The sequence below is a fragment of the Patiria miniata genome, unplaced genomic scaffold (genome assembly GCF_015706575.1).
Source record: "Patiria miniata isolate m_02_andy unplaced genomic scaffold, ASM1570657v1 HiC_scaffold_13, whole genome shotgun sequence".
Classification (NCBI taxonomy): Eukaryota; Metazoa; Echinodermata; class Asteroidea; order Valvatida; family Asterinidae; genus Patiria; species Patiria miniata.
In genome coordinates, this window is record NW_024037051.1 from 13,749,477 (window position 1) to 13,770,729 (window position 21,253).

Consider the following 21,253-nt stretch of genomic DNA (forward strand, 5'->3'; position numbering starts at 1 on the left):
ATCTTTATTATGTCCTTATCCGGTCTCTGATAGTGATTTCCTTTAGAGAATGTTATTCAAACAAGGAAATGTAGGTAGAATTCCAAATTCTGTTGCAGTTTGTATGTGTGAGTTTCACTTTAAAAATACAAGTATTTTGCCTGGACTATAATTAACGAGACTGGAGATCAGTGCACAGTCCGCTATACAGTACGCAGTACCTTTACAGATGTGCGTGTATATCAAGTGTGTTTGTGCAGGGTCACATTGATATTTAGTTATGCAAATGGAGGTAGAATTTCAACCTCAATTAATGCAGGTTACTTCTATGCAAGCCATCAGGTTCATTGTGCCATTTAGTTTGTGCGTTGGTGCATATTTTATTTAGTTTGTTTGCATAGAAAAAAAAACACTTCCCAAGGACGAAAGCCAATGCTTTCACGGTGCAAATAACCAAGTCTGTTCAACCGTGGGCGGAGGTGAAAGCGACCATATCGCGATCGCCACTACTTATTCGTGTCCTCGCCATAAAAAAACACTCTACTCTCTCATCAGTGTGACTGGATAGCGTACAGAGAGCCGCAGAAAAAAAGACAGCTATTTGGAGCCCCTCGTGGAGATCGGTTGGTGTTTAGTAAAGCGCAAGTTGCCGCCTTATTATTGTGACTCACTTTTGTAACATCGTGGTAAGTTCACCTGGTTTTCTTTTTTTTTCCACCGGACCTCCAGCTCCATTGACCACGAACCGTTCAGAGGTTTTCAAACGTAAATATATGTATCTGAACTGAACAAGTTGGGCAAAAGGGTTGATTATTCGACCAACGATTGGCGAATAGTTAACACGTTTAACTATTGGGCAACATTGCCTAATACATATTGCGTTGTTTATATTTTGCTCAACGAATTATTTGCCAAACATTTTTACATTGTAGTTTGGAGTTTAATTAACGTGTGATTCAGGAACGGGTCAATGTATATTAGCCTACCAATGCTGGCCAGCATGCACACATTAGCAACACGACGACAAGGCCTAATGTCCTGCTAATCCCCAGAGCTTACGGCGACTTAAAGGACTGTACAGATAGGTTTCGGGGTGAGAAGAACATGTGTTTCAATGGATAACTTTCGTTTTGGGCGTCCCTAATCCAAATTAACCTTTCAAAAACTCAGACGAGATTGAAAATATGAACTCGTTCCAATTACTTCAGTCAGGTTGGCGTAGCAGTACTGTCCTCGCCTTCCACCGCTGTGACCCGGGTCCGAGTTCCACATGGGCCAACATACACGTGGCCGAGCTTCTCCCTGCCTCATTCGGTTGCTTTTCCCTTTGAAATATTCTGTCTTCTCCTCTAAAACTGTAATTACTACTCACTATTATCCTTTCTACAGGTTTCTTAACGCTTGCAAGCTACAGTACCTTTAGGGCGGTCTTTGGGAATCTTTTGTATACTAATTATAATAACTATTATTATAATAAGGTATAATACAAAAAACCAAGGCCGAATCCCTTATCCTATATAGTGTTTATATCAACACAGGCAATCATATGTGACCAGTAATCCTCTAATCCATAATTCTACAGCGCCAACCACAAACGTAGTTTTTATGCGCCAAAGTAGTGCCCCATCCAACCTGCCTCTTTTGTTTGTTAGACCCTAACATATTCAAGAACAGGTCGTAAAACTTTTGCAAAGAAGTAAGGTGAGGCATTTAACCCAAATGGAAGTCTGGTCCAGCAAAAACAATTATGATTCCATTTAAACCCTAGGAAGGTTTGATGAGATGCACAAACAGGCACATGATAAAACCCATCCTTGAGATCAATCGTAATTAAATGGTCCTCACTCTTCACTAATGAATAAACATCAATTTTCTCGTTAGAAAACTTGGGAGCGTCAATGTAAGAATTAACAACAAGAAGATCAATAATAAGTCTCCACTTATTTTTGCCCTTCTTCGGTACCACATTCAGTGGAGAGACAACCCTAGGTTTAAAAGCACATCTGGCAATAATACCTTTCTGAAGCAAGTTCTTAATCTCACTATTCAAAAAGTTTTTTGATCACTTGAAAAATTTCTGTCAGGCAATTCAATCACCGGTTGGTCAGTGGTAAACGGTAGTGTAACACCACATTGAAGCCAACTAATAACAGTAGGAGACGCACCTATTTCTTGCCATTTGGAATAGTTAGAAAGTTAGAGCCAGCTGGTCCAAGATTGCTGGATCCACACTCTCATTCTTGTGAAGGTCGCTGTACGCTAGCTGAAGCACTTTCAGAACTGTTTCTAGGTAGCGACTGCTCTTTTGTAGCAGAAAGTAAAGTGCCCTCTCAGTTTTATTATTGGTACCTGTTGGGGCCCTCACACAGCCTGAGTGAAGAGTCCAGTTGTACTCGTGAGACGGTAGCCTTTACCGCGCTGAATTCCTTTTGGATGTCTTCTTTACTGATGGCGGCCGCACCGGTGTCAGTGGCTTGTGTGTGTGCCTGATTATCACAGGCGCAATCGGGCTTGTCGTGTTGTGTCGTTTCAACCACTAGTACAGGCAATATAAGGTTTGACTTCAAACAAATTGCAACAGAATTTTTTTTTAATTTCTCATACTAGGTAGATTTCTATAAGGTCCCTAAAATGACATACTAAAAGTCTTTAAAAATCCAGGTGGTGGAAATATGCCTAATTTATGTTAGGACTTTTGCATTGATTTGGTCATATTTCTCATACTAGGTAGATTTTGGAGGTACTTTAAAAGACAGTTTTAGTCCTTTTACATTGATATTACCATTATTCTAGTCCTAGGTAAATTTCAAGATCCCTATGTTTCCGAAATTTTCCAAATGCCGTATAATTTGCATAAATGCCGTATATCAATTTGCCTAAATTAAAGTTAAAATAATGGATGCCATGTGTGGACATGTACCAAATGAATTTTCCCTCTAAATTTGGACTCGAATGTCGTACGAAGTCAATTTCGGTGGCAAACCCCATACATTTGATACCTATAATCTTAATGACCTATTGCTGATGATGTATCCCAGATGGATGGCAGCCATCTTGGATTAGTCAAAATAGCTGCCATCTTGGATTTCATTTATAATAACATTGCACCTGCCCCCCCCCCCCCAGTGAATGCATTATTGCCCTGTCAACTCGGGTACAAGCGCTGTGAGAAATGAAAATAGGGGTCCGCTCATGAGTCCGACGCCTCATAGGTCCGACAGAATCGCATCCCCTAACCAAATAAAGGCCCATAAGTCCGACGCCTCATAGGTCCGACAGAATCGCATCCCCTAAGAAAATAAAGGCCCATAAGTCCGACGCCTCATAGGTCCGACGCCTCATAAGTCCGACGCCTCATAGGTCCGACGCCTCATAGCTCCGACAGTTTTGTATGTCCGACAAATTAAACGCCTCGTTTTTCCGTTGTCGGACTTATGAGGCGTCGGACTTATGAGGCGTCGGACCTATGAGGCGGAATAAATAAATTTTATGCCTCATAAGTCCGACGCCTCATAAGTCCGAAATTTTGGACATATGAGGCGTCGGACCTATGAGGCGTCGGACTTATGATACGGCCCCTGCAAACACAGGGCGTCGCCTACCAATGTTAATTTTAATGGAGGGTGTTGACAGAAAATTGTCGACAGGCCGTCTGTACTGGAAGCTAGCCCGGGGTGGACACCACCCAACTTTTGGGGCATGTCGATCAGTGCCCCCAAAAGTTGGATGGCGTCTACCCCCGGGCCGCACTATTCAAAGCGAACGATCTTCAAACAATTATGGGAAGATAGGTTGCGCCATTCGTCAAAGCATATATTGGACAGGACGACAATTTTGCCAAAATTTATGTCACCCCAACCCTTCTCTAGTGGTACTTGTGTGTACTCAAACCAAAGTATATTTACCGACAGGACGACAATTTTTCCGACAAAACCAATTGATGTGGGTTCTCACACCCCTTCACACATGCTCAAATTTGTATCCTTGTGGAGACATTTCCTTGTTCTCGTGTAGTACAGTTTTCGAGTTTGAAAGTGAAGTTCCAAAATGCTCTTATTTTAACCAGAATTAATTTCCTTGGCTGAAATTCGGACTTAATATCCCTTTTCTAAAACTCTTCCATTTGCGACAAATCAACCCACCTTGGAAATTTCTAGTTTTTGGGTAAAATCCATATATCTACTTCGTGAAAACCTTGTGGAGACCTATTCATCTATAGAAATTGCCCTGTGGAGAACTATACAATCTTTTGTTCCCTATTGTGAAAATGTCTCCACAAGGATGCAAATTTGCGCTCACTAGTGGCACTCGTGTATATATACACAAACTCCAAAACTAAAGTATATTTGCCGACAGGACGATAGCTTTGCCGACAAACCGATTGATTGGGTGGAGGGGGCCAACACCCCTTCTCTAGCGACATACGTGAGTACAATTAAACCAAAGATGGGTGATGGGACTTTTCACTTCCCATGGTCACTTCCACGGTGTATCAATACAAATGTCTTCCCAACATGACTGCCCCATTTTTTTTTTCGTTAGAAAAGAACAGAAGAGACTTGAAATGAAGGGACACACCTGTGTGATTCTCTTGATGTGCCTCAGCTGTGTATGTGCGACGGCACTTCAAGGTATGTACATGTTCATGTGATTGTAAGATAGACCCTATGTAAGACTTAAAGTGGGACAGATAGGGAAAATATTTGAGGGAATTGTGCCTTTGATGACACGAGCCTGGCATTTGACACACAGTCTTTTTGACCCTGCCTTTATCCTCTAACTGCGCTTTGTCTATACGATTGGGAATTAAACTATTCGCAAACACATGTATTTCCTCGTATAACGGCAGAAATGAGGAATAATACTAGTCTTGGTTAAGATGTAAAGACTGGTAGAGGTAGCAAAAATTGTATTGTGTTGTAGCTTGTTTTAAGCATGCCATTACACAAAAACAGACGAATTGTTTATACTTCTAAGCATCAAACACATTAAATGAGTAATAATTGCTTACGAGTATAGAACAGCCATACCATAAATATTCAAAGGACGGAGCAATATTATGTATTATATTAAATAACATTAAAGGTACAATTCAAGTTTGCGTTTACAAAATATATGACGAAAATCTTAGAGGAAACATAACAATAACATTACACAACTATAACATTTGTATGTCTATCCACTTTTTGACTAGGTTTGATTTCACTTGTTGTTTACTTTTCTCAGAGAAATCGGCCAAAGATGAGTTGCTTCTGGAATACCTTCTGGAATACCTGCGGGAATACCTGACCGAGTGTAGGTTTGCGTGATTGTATCTGTCATCTTTACTAATCTCACTTATAAGCATAGAGCTATATTAAATTACTAGAGTGCTAACTCCTTATTCTTGCGCGCGTGAAGCCGCTCTGAGCGCAGACATTTTGAATTTATGTGCGTGTTTGTAGAACACAATCAAAATAGATGGATTGAATTTTAAATGTGTACTCTAAAAATGCAACGCGCAAGTAGAAGATACGCAAATAACTTAAGCGCGTCATGACGGTTCAAAAAACGTCACGGCAAAAAGCATCTGCAGCGGAGGGACGAGCATACGTTGCGCTGTTTGCGTAGAGCAAAATGAAACGCTCATTTGCTGATCGTGCGTTTCCGTTTTGGGCGTATCGGCTTCGATGACACACCGGTATGGAATACAAACGCATTAACGCCCTGGTTACCGTGCGCACGACGCTTGCGGTGTTAATATGGAGGTCTTCTGAAAAAAAGTTCGACTACAAACAGAAGAGGGACAAACAGGACGTTCAAGGTGGGAGGTCGATGCTCGACTATCAGCCTGCACGTATGCAGTATACTGTTCCTCCCTGGGGATCTCGAAAGTGGTCAAAATGTGCCATCTACTTACATGTACAAAGCCCATTACCATTAGTGTTTCTTTAGCATTTGGTACTGCATCCCCAATACATTCTTTGGAGTTCAGGGTTAAAAAAGCATGTTTCCTGGCTCTTATTTTTTTTAATTTAGTGAAAATTGTACTTCATCCCATTGTTAGGCATTTTGCAACCCACTAAAAAAGGGCGTTTTGCCTAAATTAAACACTCCCTGACAAATTGTCTAGCAGCTAATAATTCAAGATTTGTGAAGAAATAATTAAAATAACTAAATGTCGCTTTTTGACGAAATCTCATTCAAAAAAATGAGTAGGTTTTGCATTTAATTTTGACAAAATAAGCAAATAAAAGTCTGCTATACCTGTTTTCTTACTGCTTTAACAAAAAGACATCTCTTCGTGGAGAGTGAGCGTGCGACTATTAAGAGATTCACAACAAAAATATCAGATGAAGCCAAACTGCCAAACACACTAATGTGTCACATGGTCACACGGACCTACCTTGATTTGTCATGGCCAAATTGCCAAACTTGTGCAAATATTTGAAAATAGAGTAAACTTTTAAAATATGCAATTCTTTGCCATGCGGAGTTAGTGTGTGTTCTTGGTTAATTAAGCACACCCTTAAAGGTATCCTTAAGCAGTGTAAAGACGATGGACAACATTAAACAAAAGTTACAAACAAAACAATCCCCCTTCCTTCCTGAAAGTCTGTGAAATGTTCACGAAAAATAGCACATTCATTTGTATAATTTCAGGCAGTTGTAGTTGGAAGTAGTCTCTACTATTTCAGACATTGACATTTGCTTGTAGTAATTTAAATCTTCGGAATAGTTTGGTACAGTCCAACTCTGAAACGCCATGTCTGGAAAAGGTACGTGTTAACCCATGCATCCCTGTACCGCGTCAGTCTGCAGAAAACAACTGCTACTCTTTGTAAGGTACTGCCCCAAACCACGGAAAGTTATTTTTATTATCATTTTCAGCAGGGAATCTTCTTAAATGTAGTATAATGTAATACAAGCGTTAAAGTTAATTCTGTCTCTCCTTGTCGGAGTGCAGTTAAGAGGGGAGATGAACCAGAAGCCGTGCCAGCTCAGAGGGGTACTGAAGAGCCAACCCGCGACTACCCACCGCCCAAACAAATGGACTTGCAGACGCTTCAAGAACTTGACGCCGATGATGAAAGTCTGGTCAAGTACAAGCAAGCTCTACTGGGTAGCACTGCAGATTTTTTAGGTACTGTGCAAATACATTCAAACAAAAAAAGAAGAACTAGACAAAGTCTATATCTGTCTAAGAACAGAATATATAGGACCTTTCAGTGTTATGATTTTGTTACTGGTTTATGCTTTTCTGTGGAAGTGTATATGCGTGTAAATGATCGAAATATAAAAAGAAAGTCATGTTTTGGATGACATTATAACGAGTCACAACTTTCTAACACAATTGGGCTGATAGTTGTGACTATCAATTTTGAGTTGATCATGTTGTGTTCGTGAGATATGAATATAATCTTCAAAATTTCAAAGATCTGAATAAAATCACATTATGACGTCATAATAATCTCATTTAAATTTTCGTCTATAACACATCCCTGTCCATGTACCTTCAAGATTTCAACCCAATCGAACGATATAAAACTTAAAATCTTCTTTAAGATGACGTCACCTGTTTGGTTTATGTTAATTCGAAAGCGCCCGCCTATGTGCGGCTGTGCGCTATATCTCTTTTGTTGCTGGCACAAAATGGATAAGCCAGTTAAATACGTATACTGAACATGTGCTTTAGATGACCTTTTTAATTCCTTAAATTTTAGATGAAGGCGGACAAAATGTACTATTGAAGGCCATGGTATTTGCTCCAGTAGACCACGAGGAAACTGTTCTGAATCTGACAGGTAAACGAAAACACAGGGCAGTTCCACAGTTATATTTAGAGGGGGTCTTTCGTAAATTCTGTGCTGTCATTCTATAAATTCAAAGCATTTAGGGTTGATTTTTCGGGGACGTCTCTACAGTCCGAAGTCCCATTGGTCCGAAGTCCTATTGGTCCGAAGTCCCATTGGTCCGAAGTCCCATTGGTCTATACGTTCCATTGGTATAAACGTTCCATTGGTCCGACGTCCCATTGGTCCGAAGTACCATTGGTCCGAAGTCCCATTGGTCCGAAGTCCTATTGGTCCGACGCCCCATAGGATTAGGGTTAGGGTTAGAGTCAGTCAACCTGAACAAGTGGAACTACACAGTATTGTGACGAAACAGGCCCAGGGGTACATGTATATGAAGACTTGTGTAGGAGTCTAAGTCCTAGGAATTATTTATGCGTGTGATCTAGGACATTTGGTGCGTGCTTATAATGCCAAAGTGCGCGTGGACCAATCAGCAATAAATTGGTCTGCGTGATCAGGAGATTAATAATTCATGGTGTACAGTGACTAATCAGCAACGCGTATTGTGAAGGCTGTTCGCGAATTAGCATGCTTTAGCGTGGGGTCTTGAGATCATCTCGTGAGTTCGCAAGATGGCGTCAATGCAGTAGGAACGCGTTCTGGGCTGTTGCCAAGTTGCAAGAAGCCAAGCTTCGGGGTTCAGGGACGAGTCAAGTTAGCAGTAAGCTAAGTGTTATCTAATATATCATTGAGTGAAGTTGTAGCTCAAGGTCTGTTATTCAGTGTCGACTGTCTAAGATAATTGGGGACAAAGATTTAGATGGAATCTAGTAGGGAAATTAAGACTGATTATTGTGTCTTGATTAATGCTAGAACAAAAGGACTAGGAGTTGTAGAACTTGGTTTGAGAGGCTAGTGAGACTGAGATTCGGTGGTAGATTGCTTGTCGTGGGTTGGACACCATTCGGTGGGGTTTTACGACTGAGGCAATCATTGCCGTAATCATTGGATTAGCTTGCCTAACGAGTTTACTCTTTGCCGTGTTCTGAGCACTTGTGAGGGTTACCTGTTTCATGTGAGATTTACTGCACGTAAGGTTTATATTGTATAACTCACTGTGAGGGTTACTGGTTTCCTGTGAGGGTTAATTATTAGGACCGCTCAGATCGTGTGAGGGTTATTTGGATTACATAGTACAGCCTGCTCTGACGATAAATCGTGTTGAGGGTTACCTTTCTTGTGCGAGGGCTATATGTTCATCGGGCTCATAGTGTAAATTGGTTGAGGGTTACCTTTCCTCTGTGAGGGTTATTGGGACAACTCAATCTGTGTGAGGTATTGGAACTGTAATAATAACAGGGATTATACTTGTATAAGTTTATAATCATGTGGTGCAGTTGACCACGTGAGGGTTACCTAAGGCTAAGTTTACTACAAAGGGTGCAGTAACTGCAGTTGACCCTTGTTATAACTATTCTTGAATAAATCCTATTGATAATCGTCTTTGGAATAACTCGTCTATTTGAGGTTTACTCAGGTTCACCTTGAGGGTTACTAGGTTCACTGTGATGGTTACTTGAGTTAACTTTGAGGCCTATCGTCGCTACTTGTCTTGCTCTAATTACATTCAATGAATTACTCAATCACTAAACGGTGGTAAATTTCCACCAAACGAACAGCCCTTAGGCTTAGTCCACCGTTCGTTAATTGTCCCCCCCCCCCTTTCGTATGGGTAGCCGCTCACCCGTTCGTTAGGCTAATAGATATTTTTGTGGGATAATTGGTGTGGGTTGGAGTCCTGGGATAAAAAAGACCAGTCCCCTCGGGTTCCCGTCAACACCCGCCGGTTCCGTTACAAATGGTGTCAGGATCGGTTCCGCCACAGTATTCTGTTTCGGACCAATGGGACTTCGGACCAATGGGACTTCGGACCAATGGGACTTCGGACCAATGGGACTTCGGACCCATGGTACTTCGGAATATTTTTCTCACAGAAAATCTTTTGAAATTAGGCACACATTCTACAGAAAGGGCAACAAAACCAACTTCTGTTGGTCTGGCAATATTTTTTGTCATTAGTAGGCATAACTCACGCTACCAGAAAAGGACAAGGCAAAACAATTATGAAAGTTGCACCACACTGCCCCATGAACGGCGAAGTGGTTGTCGACTAAGTGGTTGTCGGCGAAGTGACCGACACCCGGGTGTCGGTCGGGTGTCGGGTGTCATGTGCAAGCTACCAGTTCAATTATCCAAAAAAAAAAAAAAAAAATCGTAAAGTTTCTAGAGGGATATTAATATTGGTAACTCACGTTATGGTAGGTATCTCACAATGCAGTCTGTCCACGTTGGTAAATATAAATATTTTGTTTGTAACTATATTCCCAAAATTGGTATAGAGGACACGAACGACAAATGCATTACAATGCGCCCTGAAAATCGCCACGTTTGCATAATCGTCGGTTTTGAAGACCGCCCCCATTGGAAGATGGTATACCAGCCCCCTCCCCCACCATTTTCTGATATTACGGATGCCAAAAAATGTCCGGAAAAAAGTGTCTACATTCCAGCATGGATGTGCGAGTGTCCCGTGTTGCCCCCCCCCCCGACATCAACAAAAACAATACTAAAAGCCAACCCCCCAAAAGGCTATTCGCATAAAAAAATTGAACCTTACTTCTTTGCCTTAAAAAAGAAACTCACATTACATGTAACACTTTGTATGTGAAAAAGGGGCCTAAATAACTTCCTAACAGCCATCATTTTTTTAACAACCCTCCCCCTTCCCCAAAAAAATATTTAACAAAAATGCACTTAACCATATTCTCACTTCAGTCACCCCTAAGTGCCCCCTTAAAAATAGTGGACCCGCAGGTGCCTGCCTAGACGTTTAACCCTAGTTACGCCACTGGTTAGGACTTAGCCTTGGCATGATCGCAACAAACAATTTTCTCGGATACTCGGGCACTCCCTGTGACCTATGGGTTCTATGTACAACAAATTCTAAGAGCTGCATTTTGACGGTTGAAAATATACAGTGGTTTTTGTTAGGGGATGGGTTGATTTTTTTTTTTTTTGCAGCAAAGTGTTCACAAAGGATTTGATAGCTCAGAATCGAACGATGTCTGCTATTAAATAACAGACTTTAAATTGGTCCATTTCATAAACAACAACAAATGCAAGTGATCCTATGTGGCTTTAAACTGAAGGTTGTCTTCTTTTGAAATTGTTTTGTTTTCCCAATTTTCACTTGCATTGTCACACTTTTTTCATCCTCTTTGCTTTGTTCAAAGGTGATATTTCTCAATTGAAGCATAAACCAATTGTGGTTAAGGAAGGCACCGAGTACAGGATTAAACTCAAATTCAGGGTGAGTTGATTCTAATTTATATTGTCAGTGCCTGCCTTTCAAGAATTGCATCATTGGAAATGCAACAGCCACATTATGGATCTCGCTATTGTGCGTAGCATGAAGATTAAAATCAAATTTAGGATTAATAAAATCAAATTCAAGGTGAGTAGATTCTATTATATCGGAGCCTGCGTTTGAAATATTGAATCATGGAAAACACACCAACCAGAAAATTTTGGGGATCATGTTCTTGCTAATGTGCACACCATGGGGCATGCTTGGAATTTTCTAAAAGGGAATATATACACCTTAATCATTTGCAACATAAACAAAATAAAAATAATAGTCCAGGGCCCATGCGTCATGTGAAATCATTGCACCTGGTGTGCTGTCATTTTCAAGAAAAGTGGATTATTTTGTACTGCCCATCAGTGGAAAAAAAATACTATTTTGGTTCAAATACTGCCCCCATTTTAACAAGTTTAATAAGTCCACATTTTGTTTGAAGTTACACATCCGTGAACGGGTGGAGACCAGTTATTCAGTTCCCTGACCTGACAATTCCCCGTCCTCTATAAATTGGTCTGTTTCGTCTGAAGTAAGGTCAGGCAACTAGACTACAAGAACAGCTTTCGGTTTTTTTTCTTTCAGCATCTGCATGTATAAACACAAACTTTAACAGGTCAGTTCAATGACGATATTTGCTGCAATATACGCCGCCCAACTATACATCCTTTCTGAAAAGTACAGCAAAAGCAAAAGTTGTGTGTTTCCTTTAACTCCAAATGCCGAGATAACGCCCTTTACCTTTCAGGCGGCTTGGCTGCACTTGCCATGAATTAGCTGCTTTGCCATCAAATAGGCATCAAATGGTCATCAAAAAGGCATCACATTCTTTTAGGCATCATTGGACATCAAAAGAGTAGCAATTTGAGCAAAGTTTATAAAGAAAAACATTGAAGGCGTACATTAATCAGTCATCAAGAAACATATAATTGATGTAAAAATTATGACTGCTGATATTCATCTGAAGCTCATGGCATTGTTTAGGCATCAATATGAGGTATCGGGAAGGCATCAGAAGTCATCACTGAGCATCAGGCATCACAGGCAGGTATCAAACAGGCATCAAACGGGCATCAAACAGGCATCGATCAGAAGTCATCACTGACTGTCAGGCATCAAAGGGCATCAAAGAGGCATCAGGAAGGCATCATTAGTCATGACTGACCATCGAGCACTGAGGAATAAAGAGGCATCATAAAACATGACTGGCCTTCGAGCATTGAGGCATCAACGAGGCAGCAGCAAGGCATCAAAATTAAGTCATCACTAGCCATCAGGCATCAAAGGGGCATCAAAGAGGCATCAGGAAATCATTGAAAGTTATGACTGAACATCGAGGATTTAAGGCATCAAAGAGGCATCGATCAGCAAGGAATCAGAATTAAGTCATCACTTGCCATCAGGCATCAAAGGTGTATCAACGAGGCACCAGAAAGGCAGCACAAAGGCAGTAGAAGTCATTACTAACCATCGAGCGTTGAGTCATCAATGAGGCATCAGCAAGGCATCAGAAGTATGTCATCACTAACAATCAGGCATCCAAGGGGCATCAATTAAAGAGGAACCAGGTATTAGAAGTTATGACTGACAATCGAGCATTGACGCATCAAAGAGGCATCAGCAACACAATAGCATTAAGTCATCACTAGCCATCAGGCATCAAAGCGGCATCAATGAAGCACCAGGAAGGCATTCGGTGGTCATGACAGACCACTCAGGCATCAGAAAGGCATCACGAAGGCATCACGAAGGCATCATAAGTTATGACTGACCATCGAGCATTGAGGCATCAAAGAGGCATCACCAAGGCATCAGAATTAAGTCATCACTAGCCATCAGGCATCAAAGAAGCACCAGGAAGGCATTAGAAGCTACGACTGACCATCGAACATTGAGACATCCAAGAGGCATCAGCAAGGCAACGAAATTAAGTCATAACTAGACTTATGTTTGTGGACAAACACAGGGCTGTTTCGGTAACTTTTTGTGACATGTGACATGTAAAGTAAAGTTCCATCCGGTAGGATGTGTAGTTCTGTTTATACTAAATGGTGGCATATAATATGTGATTACATTCTCATAGGGCTTTGAATTGCATATGATACGTGATTACATTGCATATAATATGTGATCACATTCTCATAGGGCTTTGAATTATGACACATGTCACGTGATGACGTCATGATGACGTCACATCAATTTTCATCTATATTAATTGTTTTGTAAATAATAATTAAGGCAGAGCATACATCGTTGAAAGCAAGTTCACTATCGATTCTCGAAAAAGTCATCTTCAGGTTTGTCACGGTTGATTTTATATTTATTTTCAAAGATTAAATCTATTTATCTTAAACGTGACGTCACGTGACCCATGATGACGTCATCATGATGCCACTTCATTTCTATAACACATCCCGTTCTAGGTACATACCAACTTTCAACCCAATCGGACCTGTCGTTCTGTAGATATATGCCTTCAAAGCATATGACGTCACTTGTCACGTGATGACGTCATCATGACGTCACTTACATTTTCATCTATAACACATCCAGGTTTAGGTACGCACCAAGCTTCAACCCAATCGGACCTGTCGTTATGATGATGACTTCTGCACTCAGGCGTTCGGTCCGAACAGAATAGATTTAATAGTAAGGTTTTTCGTGATTCTTGAATTGTTGTCTTTGTTTGTTTTTTTGGTCTGTATCCAATAAAGGTCCAACGTCAGATTGTCTCTGGACTGCGGTTTTTTTACGTTGTTTCCAGAAAGGGCATCAGAGGTGAGTGAATGTACGGTGTTGCATTTTGATTTTAGTCACACAATATCCAATCCAGTCCCAAGGCCTTTCACAAGCTGTTGAAATGACCTCTGACTAATGCATTCTTTTGTTATTAGTCATCCTCTACTACTTATGACCAGATTTTTAAAATGTATTTGTGATTTTTTGTGAATGGACTTGTAATGTACTGAACTTGAATAGAACACTGCATGGGTGCGCCTTTTTTGAGAAAACACCCGTAGTACAGGGTAACCATCTGGCACAATTTTTCTGGACCCCCCTCCAAAAAAAGTCTAATGTGACGCGACATGGTGCCCTAATTAATAGCTGCCTTTTCTTTGTTTGTGCTGAGGAACCATCGCGGTTAAGGGTATTGCTTAGGGATGCAAAATCTATGATCACTTGTAAATCTACTTTAATTAATGATGAAAATGGACAGAACAATATAGGGTGTAGGGAATTTCTAGAAATGCTTGAATTTTAAGTTCTAAATAGGCTAGAATATGGGCACTTTTTTGGAGACGGGGGGGGGGGGGGGCTGGGGGCATGACCTCCGCCCCCCCCCCCCCCTTCCGACTGCAAAAAAGAAGTGATGCCAGAACCACCACTGATCAAAACAAATTATGAAATGAAGAATTTAACCCAAATACAGATAAAACTCATCATCATACCAAAGTATTGCTTTCACACATAGCTACAGTCAGTGATGCACTAAGACAAAGTAACGCCAGGCAGAGTGCTCAGCAGATCAACGGGATGTAGTGAGAGACTGTAGCATTTAGATTAAGGATGAAAATAGCGTGGCGAAACCGTTCCCGCTTACACTTCTAATACCATTTGTGGCGGAACCGGCGGCTTGGCGGAACCCAGGTGGACTGGTCTTATTTATTTCAGGACTCAACCAACACCTTTTATCCCATAAAAAAATATTTATTGGCCTCGCGCAAGGATGACCTCAATTACCCTTGTTATTGCCTGAACATCCTTTTATCCTTGTCAGTATGTTGCAAATTCAAACTTGTTGAGAAATTTATTATCCGCTCCGTTCGCAAGTACCCCGTCATCAGCAAAGACCATACGGGTGCACACCGGTAAATCGATCCGCCAAGCTCATGAATAAAAGTTATACCCTCAAAATATTCTATATTAGAGAGTTCTGAGCGCCGTAAAATTGGGGAATTGAAGAGATATGTAGTGAACCTCTGGCCCGGACTTGGGGCTTGCAATTCTGAGCATTTTGGATGCTATTGGGCTCGAAAGTGGCGCTATTTTGCATGTTGTGGAGGGATCGTTTTCAAGATGGCTACTTTTCCGCTTTGGAAAAAATAGGGGTCGTCTTCTTTGCGTGAAAATATCTCGAAAAGTCAATGGTCAACCCACCATAAATTGAAAAGAAAATAAAAGATGACACATTGATCATCATTTTTCTGTGCAGCTTGAATACCTGTGAGAGTTTTGAGTATTTTTCAAAGAATTTTGAAGTATGGGCATTTAGCACTAGTGTCTATGAATTTATTTGCAGGTATGCACCCATACAGTTTGGGGTGACCAACCGACGCCATCTTGCCTGACTGCAATTTTGCCGCAAAGCGCAGCCACTGCGTACCGTGTACATAGTTCAATTGATCCTGATTTCATCAAACCACTTACGATGCATCGCAGCGCTGCGACGCGTCGTATCCCTACGATGCGTCGCAGCTACGACGCGTCCTGCGATCCATTTCACAAAACACGTCGTAAGTGCGACGCGTCGCATGTGTATTTATAGCACAACTCGGTGACTGTTTTATGTATTCAGTAGTCAGCGTACAGTAAATAGTCGTCTGATATTCAACAAAGAGTCGTCGGATCTCAGCTCGAAATTTGTTAAAGCTTAAAACAAAATGGCGGTCGTGAGATGCAATTTTGAAGGAAAACAAGCTGTAAGTGGACTGTATAGCTACTTTGAAATTTCAAATCAATATTCCAGTCTAATTCATATTTATTCAATGAATTTTCTATTTACAATTTTACACACATTGCCTCAGTATTATAATCTACTTTATGTAATGTTTGTGGCATAAAACTGGCTAAAAAAAAGGACTCTTCTTATTTTGCGGTGACTACTAGACACGTCGTTATTTGCGACGTGTTTTAAGCTGTTGTCAGGGAACTTACGACGCGTTCAACACATCGCAACTTTCGTGAAAAGGATGATAAGGCTGGTCAGTCGGTCGGTCGGTTGGCTGGCTCTTCAAATCCAGGAAATGCAAATAACATGTACAGTTTGACTCAAAAAAAAGCGGAACGCCAACCCCCAAAAACATATTTCATATTTTAAATAGTATGTAGCACCGAAACTAATAATGACTGGAAAGCTTGTTTCATAGAAGGCACTTTTAGATTAAAAAAATTGCTCAAACATTTTTCAAAGAATATTACCATTTAAATACGGTGACCATAAAACTTAAAATGCGATTTCAAGAATAGTCGTCACATTTGTCTACAAACATCATCAGCGATAAAACCTAATTTTAAAACTTTAAAATATTTCACAAGGTTCTTTTGAAGGCCCGTCTTCTTTGTTTTATTTTAAAGTGGATTGTAGAAGTGATATTGTTTGCCTAAGCAGGGTTGTTAGTAAAGATATTATGTACTAAAGTTGTTGACAGTTGTTAAAACAAGTTTTCCGTGTCATTATCTTTGTTGTTCCAAACAGGACACAATATATTGCTCTCTTTTTTTGGACGAAACGCTTTTTAGGGTCATTGCGTTTAAATGGTGATATAGGCCTATTCTTCGAACGGATTATGCAATTTCATTTTTTTTTTTTTTTTTTATCTAAAAGCAGTTTCTGAAATTGGCTTTCCAGTCATTATTATTTTCGGTGCTACACATTTTTACTATATATATTTGGGGGGTTGGATTCCGCTTTTTTGGACTCACCCTGCATAAGCCAGAGTTGTAATGAGTCACTAATTTTAGTGACTCGAGTCGAGTCGAGTCATTTGAAAGAAGTGACTCGAGTCGAGTCAAGTCATTAGGTCAAGACGGTCGAATTGAGTCGAGTCGAGTCACAGTGTGTGGTCGAGTCGAGTCGAGTCGAGTCAAAGTATTTAGCTCGAGTCACAGATATTTGAGCACTGCATACACTATACAATAAAAAAACACAAGAGAGAAGTCATTTTTTGGCTTTTTAATTTTTACATTCGGGCTACTACTAAGTGGGTGCCAGCTGATCGTCATTCAACTAATGGGGACACTGATCGAACCACGTATGTATATGTATACATTATTCGCCAACGTCATTGCAAATATTTTTCGCAAAGTTTTGCTTATATTTTTGGGACTCGAGTCTCAATAGCCTTCCTCGAGTCGAGTCGAGTCATTCTGATGAGGGACTCGAGTCGAGTCGAGTAATTTGCCCTTAGGGACTCGAGTTGAGTCGGGTCACCAAAATATGTGACTCGATTCGGACTCGAGTCGAGTCATTGACTCGAGTCATTACAACTCTGGTATAACCTCAATCAACCACTTGTTCTTTGCAGTGGACAACGCAAATTCTATGGTTGGGAGTTACGGACCCAAAACGGAAGAGCAGATCTTCCAGACTCCTGTGGATGAGTTACCCGCGGGTATGATAAGCCGTGGTGTCTACATTGTCAAGGGTAAATTCTTAGACGATGACAAGAATATCTACTTGGAGTGGGAGTGGAGTTACTCCGTTAAGAAAGATTGGGAATAAGATTAGAGTGATGATTTCCTACAAAGGAAATTGGTATATTGGAAGTGCGGTTTACTTGTAGATGATGCTGTTGGTTTTTGAGGGGGTACATCATGAATGTGAAATTCTTAATAGAATTTATGTTATCATGGTTCAGCAAGTATAGGGATTATGTTAGTTAAATGTATGCCACAACATATACAATGAACATGTAATTGATTTTTTTCCCAAAGTGGCACTTTTTTTTGAAGGAATTAATTGTGGCATAAGTCATCAGCATTGCCAGTGATGACCTTTTTTAGTCTCTCAGAAAAAGGAACTGCATGTTTTCCCCCCAAAATGTGTACATGTATAGGCCTATGGATCCATCATCCATGTACAGAACAAAACAAATGACGTATATACTTGTTTTGTATGAACATTGCCTTTTCTCAAAGTTTATCAGAGCAACTTGTACAACTCTTTGTGGAAGTCTATAAAACAACGCATTTATTAGAAAATACATTTTGATGATGCTATTTAATGTAATCGCTTATTAAATTACTTTTGGGAATTAATGATACATGTTGGTTGTATAGCAGGCTTTGTTTTATCTTATTTTTATCTTTATTTTAGGCTGTAATTAGACTATTCTGCCATAGATATAGATATTTTCTTTTGTTATATTTTAATTGCTAAAGGTTTGGTTTAATATGTGGTTTTGCTTTAAGTGCATAATATAATGTTATATTTCCGCAATGATGTATGGCTTGTTTGCCATAGTAGTGACCTGGTGTCTTCTATGTTGTCATCTAATTAATGGAGATTTTGACCAAGCGCTTTGGGAACTTGGTAACATAAAGCCACCAGTATTACGACAGTTGCATGCCTACCATCCGACAAGCTATTTTTGTCAGCACTAGAATGTAGTTTCTTTAATGAAAAAATGAAATACATTACCTCATCAAATAACGATCAGCCCATGTTGGCATAAATCTCAAGATGAAGGCAAAAAACGAGGACCAAAATGACACGTTATTTGAAAGCATCTGTGTACTTTAACAATGTAGTAGTTTCCATTTTGGATTGGCGAAGCCCCCTATACCTTGGAAGTGGGCCAGAGGCATGCGTATTGATTTTTGTGAAGCCCCTTCAAAGAAGTCGTTTGTTAATGGTAATTGTCTATAAGCCATTTGCATTCTGCACACAAATGGTAATGTTATATATTTCACTAGGTTAGTTTTGAATCAATATCAGGTACAATGTAGAATCATTCCACATTGATACTTTGTCTTCCATGTCTATATAGAAAGCAATCTTGATTCTATAGTTTAGCATACTCAGGAACAAGTCGGTTAGGGTCGGTAATGAGTAGCAGTTCAACTTTCAGGGATGTTTTGTTTTGTTTGTTTACCTTGTGCTTCCCGTCTACGTCATTGAACTTTAACCAAGTTGAAAAAAGTCGAACATTCCATTTTCAAAGTGCTGACTCAGTATCAGTACGAAATCCAATCAACACCTGCAAAATGTAACGTTATCCAATGATATTTAAAAAGTACAAAAGTCTATGTTACACAAGGCTCTATACAGGGAAATATCACCATCGTGCGCTTAACAAAAACAATTTACAAAACTGTCATACTTTTTATATCAAGTTATCCATATTGGGCCTTTTAGTTTTGAAAATAATTTCAACTGGATTCAAGTTTTCTGTGCCTCTTCTGTTAGATTAGCCTATATGACTTAATTGGATGCAGTCGCAATTGAAAAGAAAGTCAATGTCTACCTTATACTCGTAATCATGTTTCAGTTTGGTACAGGAATGGATAGGTAAATAAATAAATAATGCTTATATCTTTTTGTGAGAGAGTGTTTTAATTTGTTCCATATAAGGTCTGCAAACATCTATTTAAAATCTGCTATTTGGGGACGCTAGTTTGGTGCACTAACAGCAACACCTCCTGCCCCTACATTATCGATGCTGATAGTGGCGGGTATAATTACGGTCTACCCTTCGAGAACTGACCCGCTTACCGTGGTCAACGTTGACCGTTGGCTTCGCGACCGTCGGACCGTTGGTCTGGCGAAATATTAAACGTTGGATATGTTGGTTCGACAATTCTTTTGGACGTTTGGCCATCAACGTTGGATTAACAAAAAACAAGTTGGCGCAACGTTATTTCGCCAACTTTGGGCGACGTATCCCCCCATCCTGCCAATTACGCTCATATATACGACGCATTGGAGTAACGTCGGCCCGACCAATTTTTGACGTTAGGCCAAATTCGAATACGTGCAAACTGTTTCGTCTGAACAATGTTGGAAGCCGACGTCAAATATTACTAATAACTTCTGAACAACAACGTTGGCAAACCAACTTTATACTAGTATGTAAACCGATCGTCAACGATGGCATATAATAATAGCAGGCCGACGTCGAATATTAGGCCTACAGACTTTTTACTAACTATATTGAACAACGTTGGCAGGCAAACCTCAAAATACAAACTGATCGTCAGTGTCGGCACAATTAACGTACGTTGGCAGGCTGTCCTCGAAACTGTTTACCGTAGTCACCGGCAGCTGCCAGCCGGCCAGCGTCATTACCGATCACCAAGTGTTAGCCAGAACGGGCAGGCCAGGCCGACGTCGGCAAAACGTTTGCATGCGACGTCTTCAGTTAACGTAAGTACAACGTTGTCAGGCCGACATCAAAACATATACACACCCGACCGATCGTCGACATCAAAATATATACACACCCGACAGATCGTCAAAGTCGGCAATAATATTACGCGGAACTAAAAACAGACCAGGGGTGTCAATCGCTTCTCAAAAGTTGGGGATATACCTTGATCAGAACTAATGCGAGCGCGAAGCGCGAAGCCCCTACAGCGTGGGGGGGGGGGCAAGTGCCGCGAAAAATTTGGTTCTTGACACTCTGCGTTGTGCGATCTGAGGCAATTTCTGACAACTTTATTTTTTTTGTCTGCAAAAGATAATCGTTTAAACCACATTTTCGAGTTTGGAGTCATTGAATCAGCTATATTCTGTGCTATAGACGTGGGGTTCGGGGCAAGCGCTTAAAAGGGTCCTGTAGGTCCTGAAATCCCCGGAAAACTGTTTTGGGTCGTTTACTCATCCTAATTCGAACATCTTGTTCAAAAGAAAACAACCTCATGTCTTACCGTTCCCGAGAAAAGACGATAAAACCCCGGGTGTTTACAGCGGACCCTACGGAGTACACTCTAAAAAAGCATTAGTCAGTTTCGACTAGAAACCAGTGAAATTTGACTAGATATTCAGGGTCAGCTGGGTGCAACTGAAAATCAGGCAGTATAACTAGATACTTCCAGTCAGTATTATTGACTTTGGAAAAATAGTTATGCAAATAATTGAAATTGGAATCGAACCTACTTTTTCTAGTCATAGTATGAAACTTTGCATGTTTAATTACATTCCTAGTCAATTTTCAATAACTAGGAAAACCAGTCACTATTTTGACTAGGTAGTTTTTAGAGTGTAAGAATACGCTTTTCCTGTCGTTTGATCAATGTACTTAGTACGTTACACGTTGTGTGTGTCAATACAGCACCGTGCTCGCGAGCAGTGACCAATCAC

The 21,253-nt window shown here is 40.4% G+C and overlaps 1 protein-coding gene and 1 long non-coding RNA gene across 2 annotated transcripts; both read left to right on the forward strand.

Moving 5' to 3' along the window:
• The first annotated feature begins 459 nt into the window (after window positions 1-459).
• LOC119719379 lies at window positions 460-5,273 on the forward strand. Its single transcript, XR_005269917.1, has 3 exons — window positions 460-665; window positions 4,527-4,610; window positions 5,206-5,273. It is a non-coding gene; the product is annotated as an uncharacterized LOC119719379 (long non-coding RNA).
• A 1,451-nt stretch (window positions 5,274-6,724) lies between these two features.
• LOC119721598 (rho GDP-dissociation inhibitor 1-like) lies at window positions 6,725-19,045 on the forward strand. The gene is made up of 6 exons (XM_038191679.1): window positions 6,725-6,737; window positions 6,926-7,102; window positions 7,683-7,763; window positions 11,048-11,124; window positions 13,887-13,950; window positions 17,478-19,045. The coding sequence occupies exons 1-6, from the start codon at window positions 6,725-6,727 to the stop codon at window positions 17,672-17,674; spliced, it is 609 nt and encodes a 202-aa protein (XP_038047607.1). The 3' UTR covers window positions 17,675-19,045.
• The last annotated feature ends 2,208 nt before the right edge of the window (window positions 19,046-21,253 follow it).

What these genes read in the sequence shown, in the direction of transcription:
- LOC119721598 (XM_038191679.1), top strand. An exon ending in TAGCACTGCAGATTTTTTAG is followed by an intron (nt 7,103 to 7,682) that starts GTACTGTGCAAA and finishes CTTAAATTTTAG; the next exon opens with ATGAAGGCGGACAAAATGTA. An exon ending in TTCCAGAAAGGGCATCAGAG is followed by an intron (nt 13,951 to 17,477) that starts GTGAGTGAATGT and finishes TGTTCTTTGCAG; the next exon opens with TGGACAACGCAAATTCTATG.